At 40.3% G+C, this 25,509-nt stretch overlaps 1 protein-coding gene across 1 annotated transcript; it reads right to left on the reverse strand.

The window, feature by feature from the left end:
- Positions 1–2,415: 2,415 nt before the first annotated feature.
- On the reverse strand, positions 2,416–24,949 carry NSUN3 (NOP2/Sun RNA methyltransferase 3; the record flags this gene model as incomplete). Its single annotated transcript, XM_079538756.1, is given in 7 exon segments — positions 2,416–2,677; positions 17,405–17,526; positions 18,329–18,478; positions 19,977–20,325; positions 21,761–21,870; positions 24,736–24,772; positions 24,774–24,949. Coding segments are annotated over 7 exon segments (1,206 nt in total).
- Positions 24,950–25,509: the final 560 nt, after the last annotated feature.

Below are 25,509 nucleotides of genomic sequence, written 5' to 3' on the forward strand. Positions count from 1 at the left end.
CATATATCGAGACTGAGCAGAGTTCAGCTTTCAAGCATTCCTTTATTCATTGTGTGATTACCTAGCCCACGTTTTCCTCAACTATTCAGTTTAATCACATATTTTAATTCCATTCCTGAATGTTACATTCTAGGCTTTCCATTTCAATTTCCACAGGGCAAATAAAACTGATGGAAAGCGTTTTGACAAGGGTATTGTTATTTCATCCAGTCGCCTGAGATGACTCCAAATTCAGATATTACATTTAATGTTTCTGGGGCAGATGCTGTTAGTTTTCTTTCAAAGGAACACAGTCTCATCATCTGCATACATTAGTGACTTCTCTGCCTCAAGTTGCATATGCTTCATACAGTCTTAAGCTTTCAGAGAGACTGCTGAAAATTTAATACTACTGGGGCCTCAAACATTTTTCCTCACAAAGTAAAGGAGAGGATAACTGTGGAAATTCATGTATCAAAGGAGAAGAGTACTTCATGCATTTATTTGCTTCAGCAGCAGGAACAGCAGCGAGATTCTATTTGAGGGCAAACTGCCCCAACCATTTTTCTTCTCGGTCACAGGAGCCTAAAGAACTAAAGCTACTGTTTACGATCAGCATCTGTTTTTAAGCAACAAAGATTTTTCTACAGTTTAGCTTCCGTGGTTTTGAACATTGCCATCTCACTGCTTTAGATACTAGGTTCAGGAGGCTCCCAGTAAACATACAGCTCAGAGTGGGGACAGACATTAAGCAATCTATGACAGGACTGCTGTGAAGAGTTAAAGGCCATCAATATAACAAGGTGAGCAAAGAATAAAAGCATTAAAAACAAAATTCATTCCAGAGACAAAAGGTAGTTTACTCATAATGGTAACAAGCATTTTTCAGCTTGCCACAACAGAATTACTAGAGAAACTGAAGCAGAACTACTGCATTTCCAATGGAACTTCTGACAGAAAACCTCACATCAACATTCTTCTCACCTTTGTTAATGAGGTGCTGAATCAATAATCATTTTAACTATTTTTTTCCAGTATTTATGAGCCAATGTCCTTCTGTTTTCAAGAAGAAAAAAAACTGCATTAGTCTTGGTTTTGATTGGGATTGATTGTACATGCATGTACACAAATACGTACACACAAAATATGACATCCATATGTACACAATCATGCAAACTCGAGACATGTGCCATACACCCCCCAAAAAATCTCCACTCTTGACAACAGCATTCCTTAAAAATTCACTATAAGCTTCAGTCAGGGAAACGACTTAATTTCTTTGCTAAGAGTGGCACGGAGGACTCCATTCTATTTTAACACAGGCATCCAACCAAACAGATACACTGTTACATGATTTATTCAGAGGCAAAAGCCAAGCACTGACAAATCGGTGCTTTACACACTCAGTCCATCGACAGCATACGTGAAAATACAGTTTGCATGTGTATATATGCATGAACATGTACATACCTGCCTATACAGCCGTATTTCTCTACAGCACTGCACAGCAGAATTGAGGAAACCTAAGAGAACATTAATACATATTCTTCTCACTGAATCTCCTGTACACACCACAGATGTACCATCACAAATTCATTTAACATTCCTCAACTTGGGATATAAGCCACCTCTTCAGATTGTTTTGTTCATAATTACTGCAATTACGTAACAGAACTGTCTGAATACGATACCACTAATGTAGTTATTAATCATTCTGGTTCTATGTGCCTCATAGCCAGCTCGATATACTGCATTATGTCACAAACTAAGTATCAAAGCTAAACACATCTAAGTCAACTGTTACAGAGACCTTTCAAAAATATAAATTATTTTTGCAAGCTAAAAAAGGCTGGTGCTGATATATAGATGCAAAGGTCAGCAGCTAAACATAAGACAGTTTTCAACCATTAAACAACCTAACTAATATTAAACCTGTTTTGCCACTGCTAGGAATAGTCAGAGCTTAAGATGACCAACTTTGCATACAAAGCAGCTCTTACAAGAAAACACATTTCAAGATAACACATTTCAAGGTATCTTCAAGAATGAATGCAGGATTTCCAAGACTTCAGAAGCAGGCACCATTCAAACCATTTTTGAAAAATATACTCTATTTCATCAGAATTAATAATTTAAAAACAGTACAAAAAGAACCACACAGGCCTCTATTCAGGAATATAAATCCATTTAAGAGCATCACCTGGAAAATACTGCCAGGCTCTGATTTAGCCCGCACGCCCATGTTAAAAAACATTTTGTATTTTTAGGTAACCAGGTTACATTTCATTTACATTTTATTAGGGAGCTCCATACACAAAACAGCGAAACTCGAAATTCAATTGACTTGGACATGTGCGTGTTCAAACACACACACAGTATAGTAGAAATAAATACAGTTTCGTTGATTAGTGAATAAACTAACGGGCATCAAGCGGACTACATTTTCCTTAATTTAGCTACATACATTGGACCCCACGCTCTCCCTTTCTCTGGCAGAACCAGAAGTTCATGCTGCTGTGTAGCACTGTGAAAAGTGAATTCCTGGGAAACAGCTTTGGCAATTTCACTTATATTTACAGGAATAACATTAGTGCAGGAGTTCAGAATGAGATTTATTACATTGCTGTTCTCTTCCTTTGAGAGAGTGCAAGTAGAGTAGACCAATGATCCACCAGGACGCAGTGCTTTAATAGCAGACCTGCAAATAATGAAAAAAAGTTAAGCATACATAGTGAAATACTGAGGGATAGAATAGGGGAGGCGAAAAGGAGGAAAGGTGTGAGAGTTGTAAATCTAGATTTACAAATAGGTACACAAATAGGAAAAAATAACATCATGAAATATTAATAGAATAATTGACAGTTCAGGAGAACACCTGCATCACAGTTTTGCCTCCTCATTCATTATTGTATTATCAGTTAATTAAGAGTGTGTTGGTTTTTTTAATGTAAGAATGACAAGTAGATAACAGCATTCATTCAGAGTTGCAGAATATACTTGGATCATTTATATGCACAGCATAACTGTGAAAATGCTGCAACTGTGCATACAAAATGGGTGAATACCACATCAAAAGTGCTAGTTAGATACTTAGCTGGCTGCTGGAGTGAACAAATAGCAGAATGTACTGTTGCAGTAATAGCCTGGACTAATTGCTCTGCTCTAATTTGTGCAATTTCAGCAATTTATTCAGCATATATCAGGGCTGGAGATTTCACTTAGACACTACTTCTCAATCTGATTTCCTAAGGAAATATGATTTGTTACATTGTATCATCTACCTGTGTCTACGTGTTTATATACCCTTATTACCCTGTTGACAAATACTGGCTAAATAAGGGCAATATTTCATGACTACTGATGGACAGTACAGGGTATTCCCTCCCCTGTAGCCCCTCCTTAATTCCCCACTGAAACTGAGACTGAACAAACTGCTTACTTTCCATTAAACCAGATTCCCAAGATCCTTCTCGTAAAGAAAGAAAGACTATAACTCGTAAGAGTAAGAAACTGAGATATGCAATTCATAGACTTACAGCAAATTAAAAAAAGAAAATAAAACCTTGTACCACAGAAGACTATTGAATTATCAGATTGGCAGGCATCACTGAGATGACTGCATTGACCAAGAAGAAACAAAACCAGCAACACGAAGACACTAAGTGAAAACGAAAAACCCCAATCCTCAAATCAGGTGAGCAGCCCCCAGAAGCAGTGAGCCTGGTCTCAGGCTCAGATGAATAAACACAATGCCACTGAAATAGCAATTCCTCCAGAGGCAAGCTGAGGATCTGCTAAGCATGATATCAGAATGAGAAAAAAGAAAAAAAGAGTGAAGGAGGGAGAAACCTCAAGTCCCTTCTTTCTTTTATAAAAACAAGATTGGGCCTTTTCAGTATGAGAATCAATAATAAAAGCTTTATCACAAGCAGGATCAAAGCAACTCTGAAAGTCCTATAAATAATAGGGAAACACCCGGACAAATGACTGAGATAATACATCATTGTTAACCTTCCCAGGTGAAAACACCTTTGTAATATACTCTATACTCTTTTCATTATACCATTAAACTTTGTATTGTATTTCTCTGAGGAGTGTAAGATCATCTTGCTCATTTCTATTAGTCTCAGTAAGGTTCATCAACAAGCCAAATACATAGTTAGTGTAACTACACTACTCCAGTTTTACTTAGCATAAGGGAACAGATCTCTGACAACAGATGATGCTAAAAAAATTAAAAGTCAGTGTTTAATGCCTTTGTTGTATCAGTTCAATAAAAAGATGGTGAGTGAGCAGATGGCTCACATTTAGCATAAGTGAGAGAACAGGTCAAGATCAGCCTGTTATAGGTAAAGAACAGGTTACAGAAAACTTAAGTAGTCTGAATACGTTCAATTTAACTGAGCCTAATGGACTCATTCTAGGACACTTCCAAACTTAGCTAAAGCCTGTGAAAGAGCAAGCTTATCTCAGACTTCTGAGTAGTTTCTGAGGATCTGTGAAAGTGTTTAAGAATATTGTAGATACAGTCTGATACAGACGGCATTAACCACATCACTTTGAGACAGTAAATACAGAATGGTTGTCATACCAACATTTTTCCACGTGATCACAGAATGATTTATGTTGAAAGGGAACCCTGAAGGTCACATTGTCCAACCCAGACCTTACTTTCCAAATCTGCAACTGATGGGTTGACAGTTGGATTAGATGATCACAGTGGTCTGCTCCAACCTTAATGACTCTGTGATCCTAATTACCAGCATTCACTTCAATTACTCAGTCCTGGATAGTCATCCCTTCTCTTCCTCCTGCACCCCAATACACATACACCTTATAGCAGGGTTCAAAAAGTATTGGACCAGAGAGCCTCAGCTGTCTGTCCAAATAATTTTTTGTTTGCCACTCTTGCGCTATGGTGACAGCCGTCCATTTTAATGGGCAGAGTTAATGCTACTTCTGCCTGGCTTGTCTAACCAACCAAAACACACCCAGATGCACCGAAGACAGCCACTGTAAAGCAGAGCACGAAGCCACAGTATGCACATCACAAAATATCTGCAAGGAATTCAGTAATATTCCATTGTTTCACAACAAACAAAAGTTTTTAGATGTCTTGAATTGGCTGCCTTTTTATTTAGATTTCAAATACTACAGTGAAAGCAATCTCTATGAAATTATCTTCTTAAGGCATAATTAATTGCACCATTTTCTAGTTTAGAAATTTTGCAGTAAAGCATCTCTTCAGAATTTTGGTGTAACACTCATTGCCATTTTGGTGTGTCTTGATACGAAACAGCCCAGTGCCCAAAGTGTCACCTGTTCATAGTTTCTAGTAAGGAATCACAGGGCACATTGCAAATCCTGCACTTTTAAACATATGAACAAAACAGAGACAGTTAATTGCCACAATGAGTCACTATCAGGAAGCAAGACAACATATCCACTTTCTTAGACAAACGTAGACACTGATGAAACAGCTGTAAGTGTAGTTCATGGGCAGTTCCTCATTCATACACAAAGTTGATTATACGTATCCAAATTTAACATGTAAAACATGATGTATGAAACATGAGCAACACTTCACAAAATTGAAAAGGTCACTGAAATATGCAGTTTTGCCACAGGCATAATTGTTTCTGCTACTACAAGAAAGGAGAAAAAAAAATGTTCACAGTTCAGTTACTCTTTCTAAAAGTATGTAGCTTTGTAGGTGTGCTATAGCAGTATCTGAAGATCTAAGACCTTACTAACGACAGCATACCTAAGTACTGTTCTGAAAGGCCATTCTGTGAGGCCATTCCTGAAGAGTGTTCTGTGTTTAATCATAAACAAATACAAAACCATTAACGAAACAGGAAAGTATATTCTTATTCTGAAGATGAACAACAAACTAGGATCACTGCACAGTTCTCTGTTTCCTTAGGGTTCTGGAAATCATAAAAGCATTTTTCCCACATCTAATAGTTGCTCATTTTCTAGCTTTTTATCAGAACTTACTGAGAAGAAATCTAAACAGTGTCTTAAAGTGTAGCTCATCTTCATAATATTATAAGAAACCAAATAATTTTCTCATTTTCGTATTTTCTCCTTCTTTTTACACCTTCTCCACATATCCAGGAATGCTGAGCCACAGAAAAACAGCCAGTCAAAAATGTGAAAATATTTCTGTACAACAATCAAGATGTACTTTCAGTACACCTGATAAAACTGTATTCAGAGTTGATAACTACAGCTGCATTCCTATAGCGCATATACTATATGAGAACTCAAACAAGTGAGAAAATATTTTTACTGTTAAAAATTGGAAAAGAAGTAAGTACTGAAAAAGGAGGCCAGCCTAGACACCACTAAATGCTTTTCTCCTATGAAGTAACAAACATTCTATTTGTTACTTCACTATTAGGCACTAATAGGCACTATTTCCAAAGGCACCACGATCCTACCATGAAGACCCTGGTGCAGGATTCAGAGGAAGGAGCAACACAATTTCCAGAAGAAAATCAGAAAGCCTCACAACAAAAACCAAGACTCCTTGACAATTTTCACTACCCTGTAACCCAAAGAAGTTGGGCTGCTGAATGCAAAGTCATCTTTACTCTGAACCTGTGTCATGAATTAAAATACCTAAGGGAGATTACTTGACACTGCAAGGTTAAATCACTGTATCTATCCATCTTGACAAGCTCAGCAACAGCTGTTTCAGCAGCAGCGTTCAATGTCAACCAACCGCCATCCTTGATTAAGCTGTGCCTGGCTTCTGAAAAACCTTCAAAGAGCTGCAAAATTCAAAGTGAAAAAGAGCTGGGCTCAAAGTCACAGAGGGATAATGTGGTGGGTTAAGCTGATTCAGAGAATCAGATCCCCTCATCGTCAGCATGACAGAGAATTCATTCATAAGAAAGCATGCACAAATACATTTAGGAAACTAATCTTCTATAAACAAGGGAGGGAAACAAGTCCCATTAAAGGGGCATATCAGAGCTGGACCATAACATACTGACTCCCCGCAGAACGCACTATCGCTGCTGTGACTACACAGTTCAAGGATGTACAGTTCCTCTTACACAAGGTGTTATCACTCTGATTCTTATTCAAAGCTTGACTCTCAACAAAGCAATCCAGTGCTTGTCATGAGGTACTTGGTAACTTCCAAACATGAGCTCCAAATGTGGATAACTAAGAAGGACATGAGGGCAGAAGACACTGATGGTTTTTTCACCTTTCTTTTATAATAATGTGTTGCTTAAACATAAAATATATTAGGTAATTAAACCACAGTGATTCTTCTCTTAGTGGTACAGATGTTCTTCTTCCAACTTATTAAAGAAGTAGCAAAACTTAGTTGAAATATGAATCGAGTTACACTTAATTTGACAACTTGAAGATATCCGTTTACCATTCTGAATTTTACATGTGACATGCACTAACACTGCAGTTTCAAGCTTCTCATGAGAACACATATTAGAAGGACAGGAAACTTTTCCTGGAGCCTCCTATGTCCAGTTTTCCATACAACCAATTTTGTTTTACTATACTGTCAACAGCTGATGTGTGTAACTCAGCTTGTGTTGCACCCTATCATATTGCACCATTGCAGAAGTGTGAGGTTATTGTTTTAGTTCTGTAACCTGGTCAACACACAGCAAAACAAAAGAAGAACAAAACTGGTAAAACACAAAGCAATCAATTAACATGCACCATTCATCATATAAGGCCTGAATCCAAAGGTTCCACTCTTCCAGGATACAATATAAAACAGCATGTAAAAAGAAGTATATTATAGAACTGCAATTACTACTGCACGTTTGTGAGAAAACTTACATGTTAAACTAAAGGAAAAAAAGTCAATAATTTCTGAGATAGTTAATGCAACTTAGGAGATATCAGTTTCGTACAATTAGAGAAACTCACTACAATATCAAAATAGTCAAATCATTGTAATTACAATAGCTAGAAAATTACAGGTTATACTGAGATTAACTGGCACATTATTCTGTAGAAATTTGCTTGATGCTTCTCCTGTCTGCCTCAGCTTACTGACCTTATTACTTTCCAGTCACTGAATTTGCACTTACATCTTTCCAGTACATAAGTCTAAGCCATAATCCAAATATAAGTTCCACCTCTTCTCATTCTAAATGAGTTTTGTCAACGAAAAAGTTTTGCTCTTTGCAAGATGTTTTTTGGATACAGGTTCAATAGCACTCATTATACCACAAAGTCAGAGGTACAAATGGTGCATCAGTCTCTTTTAATCCCTCATAAATCTTGAATACTGGATAACATTTTATTTTAAAGAATACACTATTTTGGAACATTTTCGTTTAAGTTTACTTCTCAAGAAGTTCACTTTAAAACTAGAAATAGAGATGATGCTATTAGAGGAAACAGTAGTATGATTATTTAATACCTCTGGAAATAAAGGCAGCTCTAGAGCCAACTCTAAAAGCACTAAAATACAGTTAAGCAAGAACCCTAAATTAAGATTTTTCACACTAAAAGAAAATTAAACATGATAAGCTGACATTTTAGTTGTTTTAAAAGTCTTGGCATTGCCAATTCTCTTTTAAAAACAGGCAGACAATAAATTTGTAATTCAAAATTACAGCTAACACCTGTATGTTCAGCCCACTCCTCCTATGCTTGGGTGTATGTTGCATGCCACTGGAAGGGTCAGCATTAATTACATTACTCATTTAACCTTTTTCAGTGTTTAAAGAAAAAGATAGGGTATATTTTAGGGTATTTTAAAAATAATAACACTTCAACAGCGCCATCTTTTGGCAACTGGAATGTATTTCTGCTCAATATGCATGACCATGATCAGAATGACACCTGCTAACACATACAAACTATTCTAGAATTAGAGTATTTCAAGTTAAGCTTGCTTTTATCCTCAATTCTATTCTTTTTGTTGACAAAAGATATCAGGCATTTCTTTCTTTCTCTTACAGTAGTCCAGGTGCATCATGGTAATATGGACAGCACGTTAAAGGTTTTGCTTAGCTTTTCCTCAGATAAAGCCAAGATGATAAGGAAATCCCTCTTGTGATGACATGCCCAGTTTATAATAATTTGTGAAGAGCAGTGACAGAGGTGTACAGGAGAGAGACAACTTCAAATATCACCACACGGTATGGTAAGAAACAGCTATTTTGCAGAATTAAACTAAACAGCCTTCAAAAAAGGAAACCAAACACACCTGCTGCAATATCTTCCTCTGAAAATTCCAATCAATAATGTTTCTACAGCAAATATTTTCAAGTTCTTCTGATAAGTATATTAAGATCTGTGATGCACACTCAGTCCGAGAACAATCACTATGTTAACACAAGGCTACGAGATATCCTTTGCTATACTAAAATTGCCTTACTAAAATTGCTAAAAGTACCCTGACAAGGACAACAGATTAGGTTATTTCTATACATATATTTAAGAGTCGAACGTGTCAATGCAATATGCATCAACTTTTCTCTCACTCTCAAACGTTGCAGCTGCCTCATACACATACATGCTGTGCTTCCACACAAGCAGTGTCACTGACAGTAAGGCTAGGTGTAGTTACCCTGCAGCAGCCAAAGTCAGCTCACTTCAAATCAGAACTTCAGTCATTTTAGTCATAGCAGGATTAATACTTGCAGAGGTCCATTCCTCTTCCAAACTTCAGTTTTATTTGAGAAATTATTAACATAGTCAGCCCAAATAGAAACTTTTCAACTAGAGAAGGCAGACCAGTAGACTTTTGAAGCCTACTGTGTGACTTTACCACACAGGTTCTGAAGTAATATTTTTCATTACAACTTACGAATCACGCATATATAGAAAAGAATGAAGACAGAAGTATTTCTTTCGTCTTCATTTGTTCACATTTGTGAACCCAAGTATCTAGCCACTGAATAGATTTTTTTCTGTTTATTGATTCCAGATTTTTTTTGCAACCCACTACTTGATACTCAGGACACTGAACTTTAGAAGAGCAGACTTCAAGCTACTCAATGGATTGCTGGCCAAGATCCCCTGGCACGCTGCCCTCAAAGACAAGGATGTTGAGGAGAGCTGGCTGCTCTTCAAGGATGCCTTCCTGGAAGCACAAGAGGTCTCCATTCCTCTGAATAAGAAAGTGGGCAGGCGAGGTAGGAAACCAGCATGGCTCAGCAAGGACCTGCTGAGAGAACTAAGGGCGAAGAAAGGGGTGTACAAGCTCTGGAAACAAGGCTGTGTCACCTGGGAAGAGTACAGGGATGCTGTCCGGACTTGCAGACGTGGGATCAGGGAAGCCAAGGCGCAGGCAGAACTGAACTTGGCAAGGGACGTGAAAAACAATAAGAAAACCTTCTACAGGTACATTGGCCAGAAGAGACAGGCCAAAACGGGTGTACCTACTTTGGTAAATTTAAAAGGAGAACTGGCTTCAACAGATGAAGAGAAAGCTGAGGTGCTGAATGAGTTCTTCACCTCGGTCTTCACTGGTGGCCAGGATTCTAGTCTTTTTCACGTCCCTGAGCCCTGCATCCCCAAACCTCTATGTGGGGACCAAGGAGGTAAATCCCTCCCCACTGTAAGGGCAGAGCAAGTCTGACAGTGCCTCCTTAGACTGAATGAATACAAGTCTATGGGGCCAGATGGCGTGCATCCCAGGGTCCTGAAGGAGCTGGCTGAGGTGGTTGCTGAGCCGCTCTCCATCATATTTGAGAAGTCGTGGCTGTCAGGTGAGGTCCCGGACGACTGGAGGAAGGGTCACGTCACTCCCATATACAAGAAGGGGAGCAGGGAGGACTCGGGGAACTACAGGCTGGTGAGTCTCACCTCCGTGCCTGGGAAGATCATGGAACAGATCCTCCTGGACAACATGCTCGATCACATAAAGAATGAGCATGTGATCCGAGACAGCCAGCACGGCTTCACCAAAGGAAGGTCATGCCTAACTAATCTTGTGGCCTTCTATGATGGAGTGACGGCATTGGTGGACGAAGGGAAGGCGACCGATGTCATTTTCCTGGACCTGAGCAAGGCTTTTGACATGGTCCCCCACCACATCCTCATCTCCAAATTGGAGGGAAGTGGATTTGATGGGTGGACAACCCGATGGATAAGCAATTGGTTGAAAGGCCGCAGACAGAGGGTGGTAGTCAATGGCTCTATGTCCAGGTGGAGGCCGGTAACAAGTGGTGTCCCCCAAGGGTCTGTCTTGGGACCGGTGCTCTTTAACATCTTTATTAATGACATCGATGAGGGAATTGAGTGCACCCTCAGCAAGTCTGCTGACGACACCAAGCTGAGTGGTGCGGTTGATACAGTGGAAGGAAGGGATGCCATTCAGAGGGACGCCATTCAGAGGGACCTCGACAGGCTGGAAAGCTGGGCTTGCGTGAACCTAATGAGGCTCAACACGGCAAAGTGCAAGGTTTTGCATTTGGGCCGGAAGAACCCCAGGCACCTGTACAGGCTGGGAGGAGTGGTCCTTGAGAGCAGCTTGGCAGAGAAGGACCTGGGGGTCCTGACGGATGAGAGACTTAACATGAGCCAGCAGTGCGCTCTGGCAGCACGAAAGGCAAATGGGATCCCGGGCTCCATCAGGAGAGGGGTGGTCAGCAGGGACAGGGAGGTGATTGTCCCTCTCTACTCGGCTCTTGTGAGGCCCCATCTGGAGTACTGTGTCCAGGTGTGGAGCCCTCAGTACAAGAAAGACATGGAGATTTTGGAAAGGGTCCAGAGGAGGGCGACTAAGATGATCAGGGGGCTGGAGCACCTCCCCTATGAGGACAGGCTGAGGGAGTTGGGCTTGTTCAGCCTGGAGAAGGCTGCGGGGCGACCTCATTGCAGCCTATCAATACCTGAAGGGAACCTACACCCAGGAGGGGAGTAAACTCTTCAAAAGGGCTGACAATAGCAGGGACTAGGGGAAATGGATCCAAGTTGAAGGATTTAGATTGGACGTTAGGGGGAAGTTCTTTACAAGGAGAGTGGTTAGGCCCTGGAACAGGCTGCCCAGGGAGGTTGTGGATGCCCCGTCCTTGGACGTGTTCAAGGCCAGGTTGGACGGGGTCCTGGGCAACCTGATCTAAATGTGTATGTTTGGTGGCCCTGCTAGGCAGGGGGGTTGGAACTACATGATCCTTGAGGTCCCTTCCAACCCGGGTGATTCTGTGATTGATAGGTAAATTACATAAATATCAGGGACTTGTTAAGTAAGTTATGAACAGAACACTCAAAAGGCTTTAGGAACTAGGCAGTACATAAATTCAGAAATTATTTCATCTCTGAAGAAAGATGAGATTGGGCCACAACAGCAGCCTCTGAAGACTGAAAAAATTGAAACCAGTCATAATTCCAAAAAACCAACCAGAGTCTACTCTAAAATAAATAAAGGCATTCTTTTGTTCCCTGCTACAGGTGTTACTTACCGATGAAAGACTGACTTTTAATACGAACAAAGAGGCAGTATGTCTCTCACACTCATTCAGACACTTACTAATACTCAATTTTCAAACATTAAGTGTTTTAGTTAACAGCCATTTATATAAAACAGATTCTGATCTGGTTTTCCAGGGACTGACTGCTCCCACCTTCCCTAAGCTCAAACATTGTGCTCCCTCTTGCTGACACATCCCTACTTTTGTCTCATGGCAGCCTCAACAGAAAGGAATAAGACTGACTTGTACTTCTAGCAGTGCAACCAACAGTCTCTTGAGGAATAGCATGGAATAAATACTGACATATGCATAATTAGAACAAAATGTAAAAGCTCACTGTCCAGCCAACAGCTACCAAACCACTTTCAACCGAAGGGACAAGACAGTACAGAAAAGGAACCTGGTTTTGCTCAGTGAAATGCCCTGAAGAGCACACCTGATACGAAGCCTTGGGCAATCACTCTACATAAATTACTCAATTTTTCAGAGACGGAAAGCGGTTAAGGGAAGAACCATCTACAGAATCTGCCAGAACAATAGTTACAATTCTAACAGATTCTCAGTGGAGGTGAGTAGATGATTACAGAAAACAAGAGGGAGTACATAAGGAGGAATAGGAAAAACTGCAGGGGACAAGCCAAAAAACAGTACAGATCAGCAATCCTGCACATGACATACCCCTCACTTTCCTACATGTCTTCTCTTCCATTCTCCACAGAACACAGCATTCATTTCCTCTCTCAATTCACCACTGTATCACTGACACCTCAGTTAAGCATTTCCCCAGATCATTTGAAAATGCTACATAACTAACTCAAAGAGCTCTGATGTAGGAGTCTAGTACTCTCAGTCAAGGCTGCCATATATCATTACATGTCCACATGTCATAAAGGCTCCCCTCTAAACAAAAAAAAACCCCAACCATAGAGTATGGTGGTATCCATACCCTGATACCTCAGTCATATGATTGCATACTACCTACTTAAAATAAATAAATAAACCAGAATTTGCCTTCACAGCAAAATAAGCAATTTGCAGCACACATACATCAAAAAAGGGTAAAAGAAACATTGTAATTCTTCACTGAAGTACATGTGGAAAACTCCTTCAGTGAAAACACAGAAGACACATCCAAAAATCAAAGGATTAATAGTGGAGTTGCTGTATTTTTTCAGTAATTCAGAATATTGAATACACTTTTTTTTCCAATTCTTTTAATAAAAAAAAAAAAACATCTATGATGAAATTCTATGAGCACATTTATTCTATGAATCTATGTCACAGATTTAATTACAGAGAACAGCTTGTAACTTCAATTGTTTGCATCCTAAGCTTTCATGAGAAGCTTTATTATTCACTTAATTTTCAAAAGACTGGGCTTCAGAAAATAATGCTGGTCTGCTGGTAAGCAGGTTAGCCTTTTAGAGACTTAGGTTGCCAATTTTACTGGTGACTTAAGGGAAAATGTCAATCTTATTTTACAGGCGACTAAAGTGTGCCATGCACATTGACTCTGGTGTTCAAGAGGGAAGACAAGACATTGGACATTCTGCTAAAAGGTATGTGGAGTGTTCAGGGGCTGTTCTCGTGGATAGTTATCAAGCAGTCAGGAAAAAAAGTTCCTTGTTTGATTGCAGTGAGTTGCTGACATGCTTTAACAAACCATGGTGATGCTGGGACATGCTCACTGTCTTGATGGAAGCATTTCATTAACCAAGGGCAATAAAGTCTTTTTCTGACTCCTTAATCTAGATACAATGCTTCATTTTGAATTCTGAAAAACAAGAACCCACACAACCCAAAAGAACAACTAGCAAAACAAGTATTTTGTATTACTGACTTTGCCACCAGTAATCAGAAGAACAGAATAGTCATGTCTCTTCAAACCTCATACGCTCAAAATTCTCTCAAACCTTTTAGCTTTGTGCATGCTTGCCTTACACGCTCAAAACTAACACATCCTCTTGTAGTTATTAACTACTTTCAGAGAAAACTAGGTGAAAAAAAGTCAGCTACATCTTTTAAAGTCAGTTTGAGTTCCTCTGGACCAGAACTGTATGAGACACCAATTACAGCTGTTTAACTCCTGCAAGATGTCGTGTACAGAATTAAAGTAGTCTGAATGCCTTTGCTGCATTTTCTGAAGTGCATCCTGTTTGGATTTATTTTCAGCTGAATCCTAACAGTTTATTTCAGCTGCAATAAGTGATTCAGAAATAATTACAACATCTGTAACAGTTTCACCATCAAGTTATTATGCACTCGACCTTAACCCTCCAGTTTAATTTTCATCTGAGAACTGATAAGATTGGTAAATTCATTTGTGGGAACCACTGCCTTTCACGCTAGCGCTCACTATCAGGAAATGAACATTCCTTACTTTGCAATTTGTTTTCTGCATGAACACTCCAAATAATAACAAGATTTGCAGCATGTTCTTGGATTATAGCACTCTGCAGGGATGCTTTGGTTTTGATATTAACAATCACTATAGTCTCAATTTCCTTCAAATCAGTGATGCCCTTGTTGCTTATAAAATTTGCTGTTCAACATCTATGCTATTCATTTACATTCCAGATTTTGTTCAGACTGGTGGAGGAAGAACATTTCATCAGTTTCAACTTTTTTTTTTTAAAAAAAAAAAAAAAAAAAAGATTTTTTACTCCCTGAAGCCTTCAAGCACTTTGTACAATGTATTACAAAAATTTTTTCTTCCTCACTGACGTTCCCAATTCCCCATCCTGCAAAGAATGATTTGCTTTAGCCAAAACCCCAAAACAGGATGACAAAATTCAGAACAGGATTACAGATGAGGCATCACCATAAATAAAAAGAAAGTAGAAATCACAAATTATGTGCTGAATGCCACTCAAAATAAACAAAGATTGCACTCCCTTTCGCATTTTATAATTCTCATTTGTAGGTAACCTCTTTTGCTGTCTTCCTTATACAACAAAATTATTGCTATTCTGAAGTCACACCTGGCTTTTATATTTTATCTTCAAATCACACCATTTCTTCCACTACTTTCAACAAAATTGCTGACATCTAGCTTTATATTTATTTTTGTTTTACAGATAGAGCAACTGAGTTGAGAGATACCCATGAACATAAAGCACAAGGCAGCCTGAATAAGTAACCCAGAGCCAGCACTACGTGAGCTGACTCAAAGAAAGTGATTTAGCATACGTACAGCCTTCCTGGATATTACTGGAAGGTATCTATTACCAGAAAGTATCAGAGACTGAATTCAAACTGAGTTTTTAATTTATAATTACGTACCCTGACTATAAAACAAAGGCTCAAGTAGGTAATATTCTAAATCTTAGTTTTGCAAAAATTCTAATGCACTTGCATGAATCATTTAGCCTTTCCTGCTCTCATTTTATAATTTCCTTTTTCTCCTTTCACGTACAATCTGATATGCCATTAATATTGGAAATCCTTTCTAAAATAATCAGAAGGAGCAATAAAAATCCAGCAGACACATGCAATGCTTCCAAGTACATTATTAGATTAAGTGTGCAATCTTTACATCACGAAACTCACCATTTAATTATTGTGCCCCAAAATCTTTTAGAGGAGAAAAATAATATCCAGTGTGCGTAACAATACTATTCAATCTACAGAACTGCTCAGATATATCTGAATGATAAAATGTAAGTCAAAGTAAAAGGATTTTAAACTCCATACCAGAACTGTTCTAGTCCTTACAAAGCTTATTCTTGTTGCTACTGTGAAGTATGCTCTCAACAGACAAAATTCTTTCCTCAATTTAGGAACAATTCAATTAAACCCTATTTGGGGGTGACAGGTGCGTATTTCTGCTTCGTTTTGTTCCTAAAAAAAAGTTCCTGTCGTCACAAGTCCTTCACTTCAGCATTACAAATTCCAATGATTTATGCAAATTCTCCAAATTTCACGGCATGATATATGCTTTCTTTTGGTTGGGAATCACAAATTGGATTTCGTATGTCAAATATTGAAAAGAAAAAAACTGAAATAGGTCAGTGTTTTAAATATGATCTATTTCTTCAAAGGAAATAGATGACATGATGCATTACTGCAATAAGATACTCATATTTCTGCTATAAATCACAGGCTTCTGATAGGTCTTTTTCAGCCAGAACTTGTGCAAGACTACCTGGAAATGCTGCAAAGGGAACTTTCTGTAACGACTACTTTTTTTTTTTTTGTAATATGTTATATTTCCCCTCAAGTTGCTTTGACAGATAGACTTCAGGCATGGTTGTTTCTTAGTTAAAAACACTGAAGACTAGAAGGAATTACCGAGAAGTCACAGGACAGTTTTTCCTCATTGGAGAAAAATGAGTTTCAAATGTTTCACAAATGCTAGCCAGCCTATTTCTGGTATTATTAAAAAAATGTAATACATGACAACTTCGATTTAAGCTACAAGGTGGAAGCTCCTGAAAAATAGATAGCCTCCCCCAGCCTGGTGCCCCCATAAACCAGCATTCTCTTACTTTTTTTTTTTTTTTTTCTTTTACCCAATTAGTTACGCTAAGTTGTATTTTTGGGCTAACAGTAATCAAAGGGGTACACACACACACACACACACACACACACACACAAAAATAAGACTACTCTCACAGTTTAAGACAAAGAAGCAAACCAGGAATACTGTGCAAGTTTTTTCACTTCAGATAAGGAACATTTATGAAATCAATTTAGCTTTATTCACTAAAGATATACCAGACTGATCTGAATCATTTGAAAATAGACATAGATACAAGTTAGTTCAAAAGCACCATGCAGAAGCAGCACAGCACAGGACCCAGACCTCACCACTTATGTTACACCATGCAAATTTCCATATTCAAATTAATTTTTTCATCTAAACAATAATTGCAACAACATACTCTTACGGTTTTTTTTCCTCATGCAGTGAAACTTAGGTTTGGATTCTAAACATGACACATCTTGACCTCATATAATTTTCATTAACTACAAAAGCTCCTTCAACAGCTCCTCTTCACACTTCTCACCTTAGCAGCTGGAACTGCAGAACGGGTAACTCATTCCTTTGTAGTAACCTAAGCGTAGCTTGCTGAATATCAGAAGAGAATAACCAACTTCTGTCATTTGAACAAGGAGCATCAACCAGTATCTATACAAAAAAGAGCAAATAAGACAATTCACAATGCAGATACTCACTTTCTGAGAACTATCAAAGTACTTTTGCAAGCACTGAGAAGACCATATTTTACTTTCCATCTTGTGTGTGGGAACAATCTAACTACTATGCTGAGATGTGGCATTCTTAAGGAATCACCAGGTAGGAAGAGAAAACAAAACATAAGAAGGTGCTGCTCCAAAACTACCCTCTACCTGGATGGATCTTTCTTGTTTCTCACGGTAACATGATGGAAGGTGCAACAATGGCAGAGTAGCAAGACTCCAAGCTGCAGTGAGTGAGGATCTGCTCAAACATGACAGCAATAGGCAAAGAAACAAAGGAAAGAATGTACCTATCTTCAGAAGGCCTCAGGTAGACAGGGATCTCTGGCAAAAGATACCCTCAGCTCCACCTCCAACCCTTAAATGAGGTCCGGGAAGGGGTGGGTGCTGGTTCCATCTCTTCTACCCGCTCAAGTGCATTGCTTGCAACTGAGCTCCCCTGGGTTGGCCCTGCCTACCCACCAGGTGCTCAATCACTGGCTCAAGCCGTGACTTTGCACTTCCACTACACACCTGAAGCCATAAGCTCTTCGTTATCAAGGCTCCTTGTCAAGACTAACTGGATAACATCATCTAGCACTTGAACAAACATGCAGTAAGGTTCATCAAATGATTTCTGAGGCTCTGCAGATGTTTATATAACAAAGCTACAAGGTTGTGCAAATGTTCTTCTGAACCCAACAAAATAAGAAAACAAAGGGAGCAGCATAGGAAAAGTAGTGGAATGTTACCTTGTCATAGAACTCAGGCTTAAGTTCTCCAATCTGTCTACCGTCTAGATTAGAGACAGTTATTAAGTTAAACAGAGGATCTGGGATGAAGGATTCCATTGTCTGTTTCAACCATCTTGATCTCAACTCATCATACTCGTTACAGTGAAACTGACCTTAAAATAATGAAAAGAAAGTAAATGTTCTTTAAAAAAAAATTACACAATTCTCAGAAATTCTACAGATACTTTTTGTGAAAGCCACTGAGCTTATAAACTATGTGCTTATGTTATCACACGTTTTATAGCACTGCTTGTTTTTTATAAACCCTCACAAATTTCAACACATTCCTATAAAGCAATCCATGAATATTTACTAGGAAAAAAATAAAATACTTAAGTTAGCAATAGACTTCCACAGTAAAACAAACTTTAAACATAAGTCACATCCAATGTGCTATCTGAAGATTATTCTAGGCTCCTTCTGTCATTGTGCTTAGATAACCAAGTATGTATCTCTTATAAATTAACTGCCTTTTAACTGAATGAAAGCTCAGCTGACTGCACCCCACGCTGCAACGTGTCAGAGCAGTCAGAGCTTTTGAAGAAAAGTCACTTGTATTTACCAAGCACAACAATACATTTTCTCTTACTTCCTGTTGCTATTTTATTTAAGTTTTTCCTTTCCCAACTCTGGACACCCATCTGTAGTTCATCCTAAATTCTATGTCTGCTATAGACAGCAGAATACATCTCAGCATCCAGCCACTCACATAGAGCCACAGTCAACTTTCCTTGAACCCTACTTTCTCAGCAACAAACTGATACCTTTAGAAGCAGAGGTAAAAATCAACAAACATTCCCCCTTAGCAAATTTTTGAAAGGGTAACCCACATTTCATTTAGCTCATCAGCAGGATTCCTCTAAGTGAGAGAGAATGAAAACCAGCTGTAATCAGTGAGACAGGTGGTTCTAATTAACATTCTCATCTGTAAGAAACTAAGATGCTGCAAACATTTTGAGACAATTACCCAAACTAACGGACAAACTTGGAAACAGCAACCAAGGCTTAGTTGAAATCCCCAGCCTAGCAAAACTGGGCAACACCAAGCAGCAGCTTTCTAACAGGGTTATCTCAGAGCTCTCTTCTGCAACATGTAGGTAAATCAAGACTGGAACTTATTAAATACTGGTATAGACCAATTTCTTGCCATAAGCTTTCTTCCCCTGCCTAGATCTAGCATTTAATCTATATTCTATTTCACACTGGTTCATTTATTTACTTACGCTATTTGCATAGCACTGCCCAGAATGGAAGCAGGGGGGAAAAAAGTACAAACATTCTAGAGTTGTAAATTACTTAACTTCATGGGTCAACAAATCTACAAAGGACTTGAAGTAAAATTCAATTCTTAGAAGTAATATAAAGAAATTAGTAGGAAAAAAAAAGAAAAACGAAGCTACTCTGCATCTGTCTGCCAGTATGCAGTAACCTATATTTAAATAACTTCTGCCATTTATCAGTTTTAGGTAAATAGAATTCAAAAGAATGTTAGCAAGCAGCACCGAACTAAACACTTTTATTAAATACCCTCCACCCCATTTCCAACTCTCATATAGAAACACATACACAACTCAAATAGCCCAGATGCAAATCAGCTTCTTGATACAGTACCTGGATGGGCACACTGTAGGATCACTACTGATTTACCCCCTGGCGCAGCACAGAGATCCAAAACATCTTCCCCATCCTTCACCTCTAAAGCCAGCACTGGTAACACAGAAGCAGCGTTGAGTAGATAATATTCTTTCAGTTTACCAGCCTGGTGTTTTTGTGAAGGGAACCTCCTAGGAGTTCTACTGACATAACACTTCAATGATCTCGGAAGATAGGGCAAAGTTCCTCTGAAGGCAGGATGATATCCCTGTGAATACAAGGTGTCCTCCAGGTCAGCAGTGTGGCTGAATTTGTTGAGCAGGACGGCGTGCTGCCAGTACGATGGGTATGTGAGTACCTCTCTAGGTTGGAAAAAGGAAAATCTATTTAATAACTTGACAAGTAAGATGAACTTCCCACCACGCAAGAAGCCTCTTCTTACATATGGATAACCAGATGATTCTTCTGCAAACAAAAAGGAATCATCCTGATTAGATATAGTTGTGAAAAACATGCAGGAAAAGAACTTCAACAGGAAATCAAGCCATCATTTTCCTTAGTTATTGCATTAAAACACTAACTTCTTCTAAGTAAGGTGTTCTCAATTTTTCCAAATTCTTTAACAAACAACTGTGGAAGTTATAACATATGAAACACAACTTTTTTACCTCTCTAGGGGCAAACAGCAACTGTAACGTTATTCATCAGAAATCACAGCAAAAGCAATCCCATCGGCTTTGCAGTGGTCATTCCAGCCAATGCTGTATACATGCATTAGTAAAATGCAATTTTTACAAGTGTCCTTTGCTCAATTTCTATGTACGTTCTACAATTGCTGCTTCAGGAAAAAACAAAAAACAAAACCTAGGTGAGGAGACATTCTTTGAAGATAATCAAAAAGCAGTGCTTAAATACAGGAATGCAACTGTTCTTATTTCAATTTAATTTTTTCAGGCTTTTCTTCAAAGATTTCCCATTTTCCATTTGAATTCCTATCTGCAATATTCACTGACTAAAAGCAGAACATAAATTGATCCAGTCTAAAGAGTTTTTAGGTTGATTCAGTTCAACTAATGCTGCACTTTCATGCTTTTATTTACACATATATATTTTCAAGAGGTCATTCAGAGTAGTAGCATGGTTACTAAGAATATAAAAGAAACTTTTCCACTCAAATAATGTGGCAAAGCTCACATGACCATTCATCTTGAAGCTAACTGCTTTTGTTCACATTCCTTATACACAAGCTAGGCAATAAACTCCCCCAGAAGTGCTCTTCTATGGCTTTTTTTATGAGGAACTGCCATCTAGCACGGAAGGCAAGGTGTCCTCTCTGAATTCCAGTTTTCCAGCTGCTGTGTGATTAAGGCCCAAGTTAAGCGACACACTTCTCTGTACAGATACACAGCCAGTTCTCAATTTCTTCTAACATCTCAACTATGAAGCTGTAGAAAAATACTAAGAGCAGCTGTGAAGTAAAAAAGGTTACTTTTTTAACTGTTCTATAGAACAGCTAACAGAGCATGCAAGACAGTAGTATTCTGGCAGTGCACACACACACACAGGTGAACAGAAACTTAATCACCACATCAAAAAATCAATGTCAGGGAAAAACGTAATAATTCCAATATCTAACCTTCTGTTACTTCCTGTTTTTATTACAGTTCTAAATGACAAATAAAGTGGAACAATTGCTACAATTTATGCAAAACTCTTTTGGAAGTTAACTTTTAAGTGCTTTATAAACTATCAGAACCTCTCTCATTCCCCTACCCCAGTCTGCCTCAAACAACAGACCTGATGCTGCTCCATGCATCTCCCAGCTCTGTCGAGTACTGTTTCTCAAAGTGGTCCAGAACAACTTGACAGATTTGCTTTTGGAGCTTCCCTTTGGTTTTATTTTCCAGCTTCGGAGAAAGGAGTTAAAAGAGCAAAAAAACAAAAACAACTATTAAAAACTATTACAATATTTTTTTCACATTAAATCAATTAGTATCAGTGATAATCAAGATATCGAGGTGGTATGCCACACATATTAAAATGTAACAAACTGAAGAACTAAGCTAGGTCCTCTCTCCTTCCCCACCTGTTAATGAGGGCAATCAAAGCCTGACAAACATATTCCCCCACCATCCACACTAGGATAATGTAGTGGGTCCTGTGGCTGTGTGATATTGGGAGCAAAAAAAGCAGAGCATGACTGAAGAGAATGTCTTCCTATTGCTAAGGATGTGAAAAACAATAGGAAGATGTTGTACAGGTACACTGGCCAGAAGAGACAGGCCAAAATGAGTGCACCTCATTTGGTAAATGTAAAAGGAAAACTGGCTTCAATGGATGAAGAGAGAAGGCTGAGGTACTGAACGAGTTCTTTGCCTCAGTCTTCACTGGCGGCCAGGATTCCAGTATTTCTCACATCCCCGAGCCCTGTGTCCCTAAACCTCTAGGTGGTGACCAGGGCAGTAAATCCCCCCCCACTGTGAGGACAGAGCAAGTCATGAGACTGAATGTGTACAAGTCTATGGGACTGGATGGCGTGCATCCCTAGGTTCTGAAGGAGCTGGCTGAGGTGGTTGCCGAGCCACTCTCCATCATATTTGAAAAGTTGTGGCTGTCAGGTGAGGTCCTGGATGACTGGAGGAAGGGTCACATCACTCCCATATACAAGAAGGGGAGCAAGGAGGACCCCGGGGACAGACCGGTGAGTCTCACCTCTGTACCTGGGAAGATCATGGAACAGATCATCCTGGATGACATGTTTGATCACATGAGGAATGAGCGTGTGATCAGAGACAGCCAGCATGGCTTCACCAGTGGAGCGTCATGCTTAACCAATCTGGTGGCCTTCTATGATGGAGTGACGGCATCGATGGACAAAGGAAAAGCGACCGATGTAATTTACCTGGACTTGAGCATGGCCTTTGACATGGTCCCCCACCAGGTCCTTATCTCCAAATTGGAGGAATGTGGATTTGAAGGATGGACCACTCGATAGATAAGAAACTGGTTGAAAGGCTGCAGACAGAGGGTTGTCATCAATGGCTTTATGTCTAGGTGGAGGCTGTAATGAGCGGCATCCCCCAGCGGTCTGTCTTGGGACCGGTGCTCTTTAACATCTTTATCAGTGACATCGATGACGGAATTGAGTGCAACCTCAGCAAGTTTGCTGATGACACCAAGCTGAGTGGTGCGGATGACACAGTTGGAAAGAAGGGTTGCCATTCAGAGGGACCTCAATGGGCTGGAAAGGTGGGCCTGGGTGAACCTAGCAAGGCTCATCAGCAAAGAGCAAGATTTTGCACTTGAGCCGGAGGAATCCTAGGCATTTATACAGACTGGAAGGAGCGGTCCTTGAGAGAAGGACCTGGGGATTCTGATGGATGAAAAGCTTAACATGAGCCAGCAGTCTGCCCTTGCAGCTTGGAAAGCAAATAGTATCCTGGGCTCCATCAGAAGAGGGGTGACCAGCAGGGACAGGGAAGAGACTGTCCCTCTCTACTCTGCTCTTGTGAGGCCCCATCTGAAGTACTGTTTCCAGGTCTGGAGCCCTCAGTACAAGAAAGAGAGAGATCTGTTGGAGAGAGTCCAGAGGAGGGCCACAAAGATGATCAGGGGACAGGAGCACCCTCCCTACAAAGACAGACTGAGGGAGCTGTGCTTGTTCAGCCTGGAGAAAAGAAGGCTGTGGGGTGACCTCATTGCAGCCTAAAGGAAGTACCTAAAGGAAGCCTACAAACAGGAGGGGAAGCAACTATTTGAAAGGGTAGATAATAGCAGGACAAGGGGAAATGATTTTAAAGTTGAAGGAGGGAAGATTTAGGTTGAATGTCAGGGGAAGTTCTTTACTGTGAGTGGTGAGGTGGTGGAACAGGCTGCCCAGAGAGGTTGTGGATGCCCCGTCCCTGGAGGTGTTCAAGGCCAGGTTGGATGGAGCCCTGAGCAGTCCAGTCTAGTAATAAATGGGGAAGTTGGCAGTCCTGCCTGTAGCAGGGGGGTTGGAGATTCATGATCTTTGAGGTCCCTTCCAACCCAGGCCATCCTGTGATTCTCTGAAAAGACTGCTTCCTAGAACCTGGAACTTGGCAATCACTTCTGCCAAGGCTTACCTACACACTTAAGTAAAATCCATTGAAATCATTGTACAAGTTCTCTGGAGCCACAAAGCACTGCAACAATGAAGTTATTCCAAGAATAATAATTTGAACCATGGAATTGCTTGATTTGGAAGAGACTCTTAAAGGCCACTTAGGCCAACTCCCTGCAATGAACAGAAACCCCTACAGATCCATCAGGTGATCAGAGCCCTGTCCAGCCTGACCTTGATTGTGCCCAGGGACAGGGCATCCATCACCTCCCTGGGCAACCTGCTGGAGTGCCTCACCATCCTTACTGTAAAACACTTTGGCCTTATATCCAACCTAAGTTTTCCCTCTTAGTTTGAAACCATTTCCCTTTGCCCTATCACAGCAGAACCTGCTGAAGGATCTGTCCCCCTCTTTCTTACAGCTCTCTAATTAGCTAGAATTCAGCCGTGATTTTGATTCTCAGCCTACAAAAAAAAAAAAAAAAGAAAAGAAAAAACAAAACAACAAGACATATGTTTCACTTCACAAGAAAGAAGAAAGAGCTTCTGGTTTCTGAACGAAGCTGTATTATTCACTAAGCGGACACAGAACTTTGCCGGGCTTTCCTCCTTGGGGCCGTGCCACACCACTCACCTCCAAGCTAGGACCATCATTCCTCCACTTCCCTTGGAGCCTTTCACGGCTCACCCTTAAGCACGCAACCCCGAACACACCACCACCACCCCCCCGCCGGGCGGCGCAGGAAGGGGCCGGTCGTTCCTTCCCGCCCACTTCCGGCCCCGTGCCGCCGAGCGCGGCGCCTCACCTGCTCCGGCGTCTGGGCGGCCCCGCGTCGCCAGAGCAGAGCGACCCCGGTGGGGAGCGGCGGCAGCAGGAGGGCTGCCGCGTGAGGCAGCCTCATGGCCGGCTGTGGGGCGGGGCGGGGCGGCTGAGGGCTACTCCTCCCAGCTGGAGCACTGCACTGCTCTCTACCGGTCAGCTGGCTGCGTGCTGGAAGCGGGTTTTTTTTTTTTCTTTCTTTCTTTCTCTTTTTTTTTTTTTTTTTTTTTTTTTCAAAGAGACATTGGAACTACCGTTCCATTGCTCAGCATCTCCCTGTAAAACACTAGAGACAGAATCAGAGGTTGTAAAGACTAATAAGATCATCTAGTCCAACCACCAGCCATCACCACCAGTACTGCCCACTAGCCATGTTCCTCAGTGCTGCAACCACACAGTTCTTCAACACCTCCAGGGATGGGGACTCCACCATCTCCCTGGGCAACCTGTGCCAATACATTGCCACATTTTCTGAGAAGAAATACTTCCTAGCATCCAACCTGAACCTCCTCTGGTGCAACTTAAGGCCATCCCCTCTCATCCTATCACTGTTACTGTGAGGCCTACCCCACCTCACCACAGCCTCCTTTCAGGCTTAAGTGGTCAGATCTCCCCTGAGCCTCCTCTTCTCCAGTTCCCTCA

The sequence above is a fragment of the Tetrao urogallus genome (assembly GCF_951394365.1).
Source record: "Tetrao urogallus genome assembly, chromosome: 1".
In the NCBI taxonomy this organism is placed as follows: Eukaryota; Metazoa; Chordata; class Aves; order Galliformes; family Phasianidae; genus Tetrao; species Tetrao urogallus.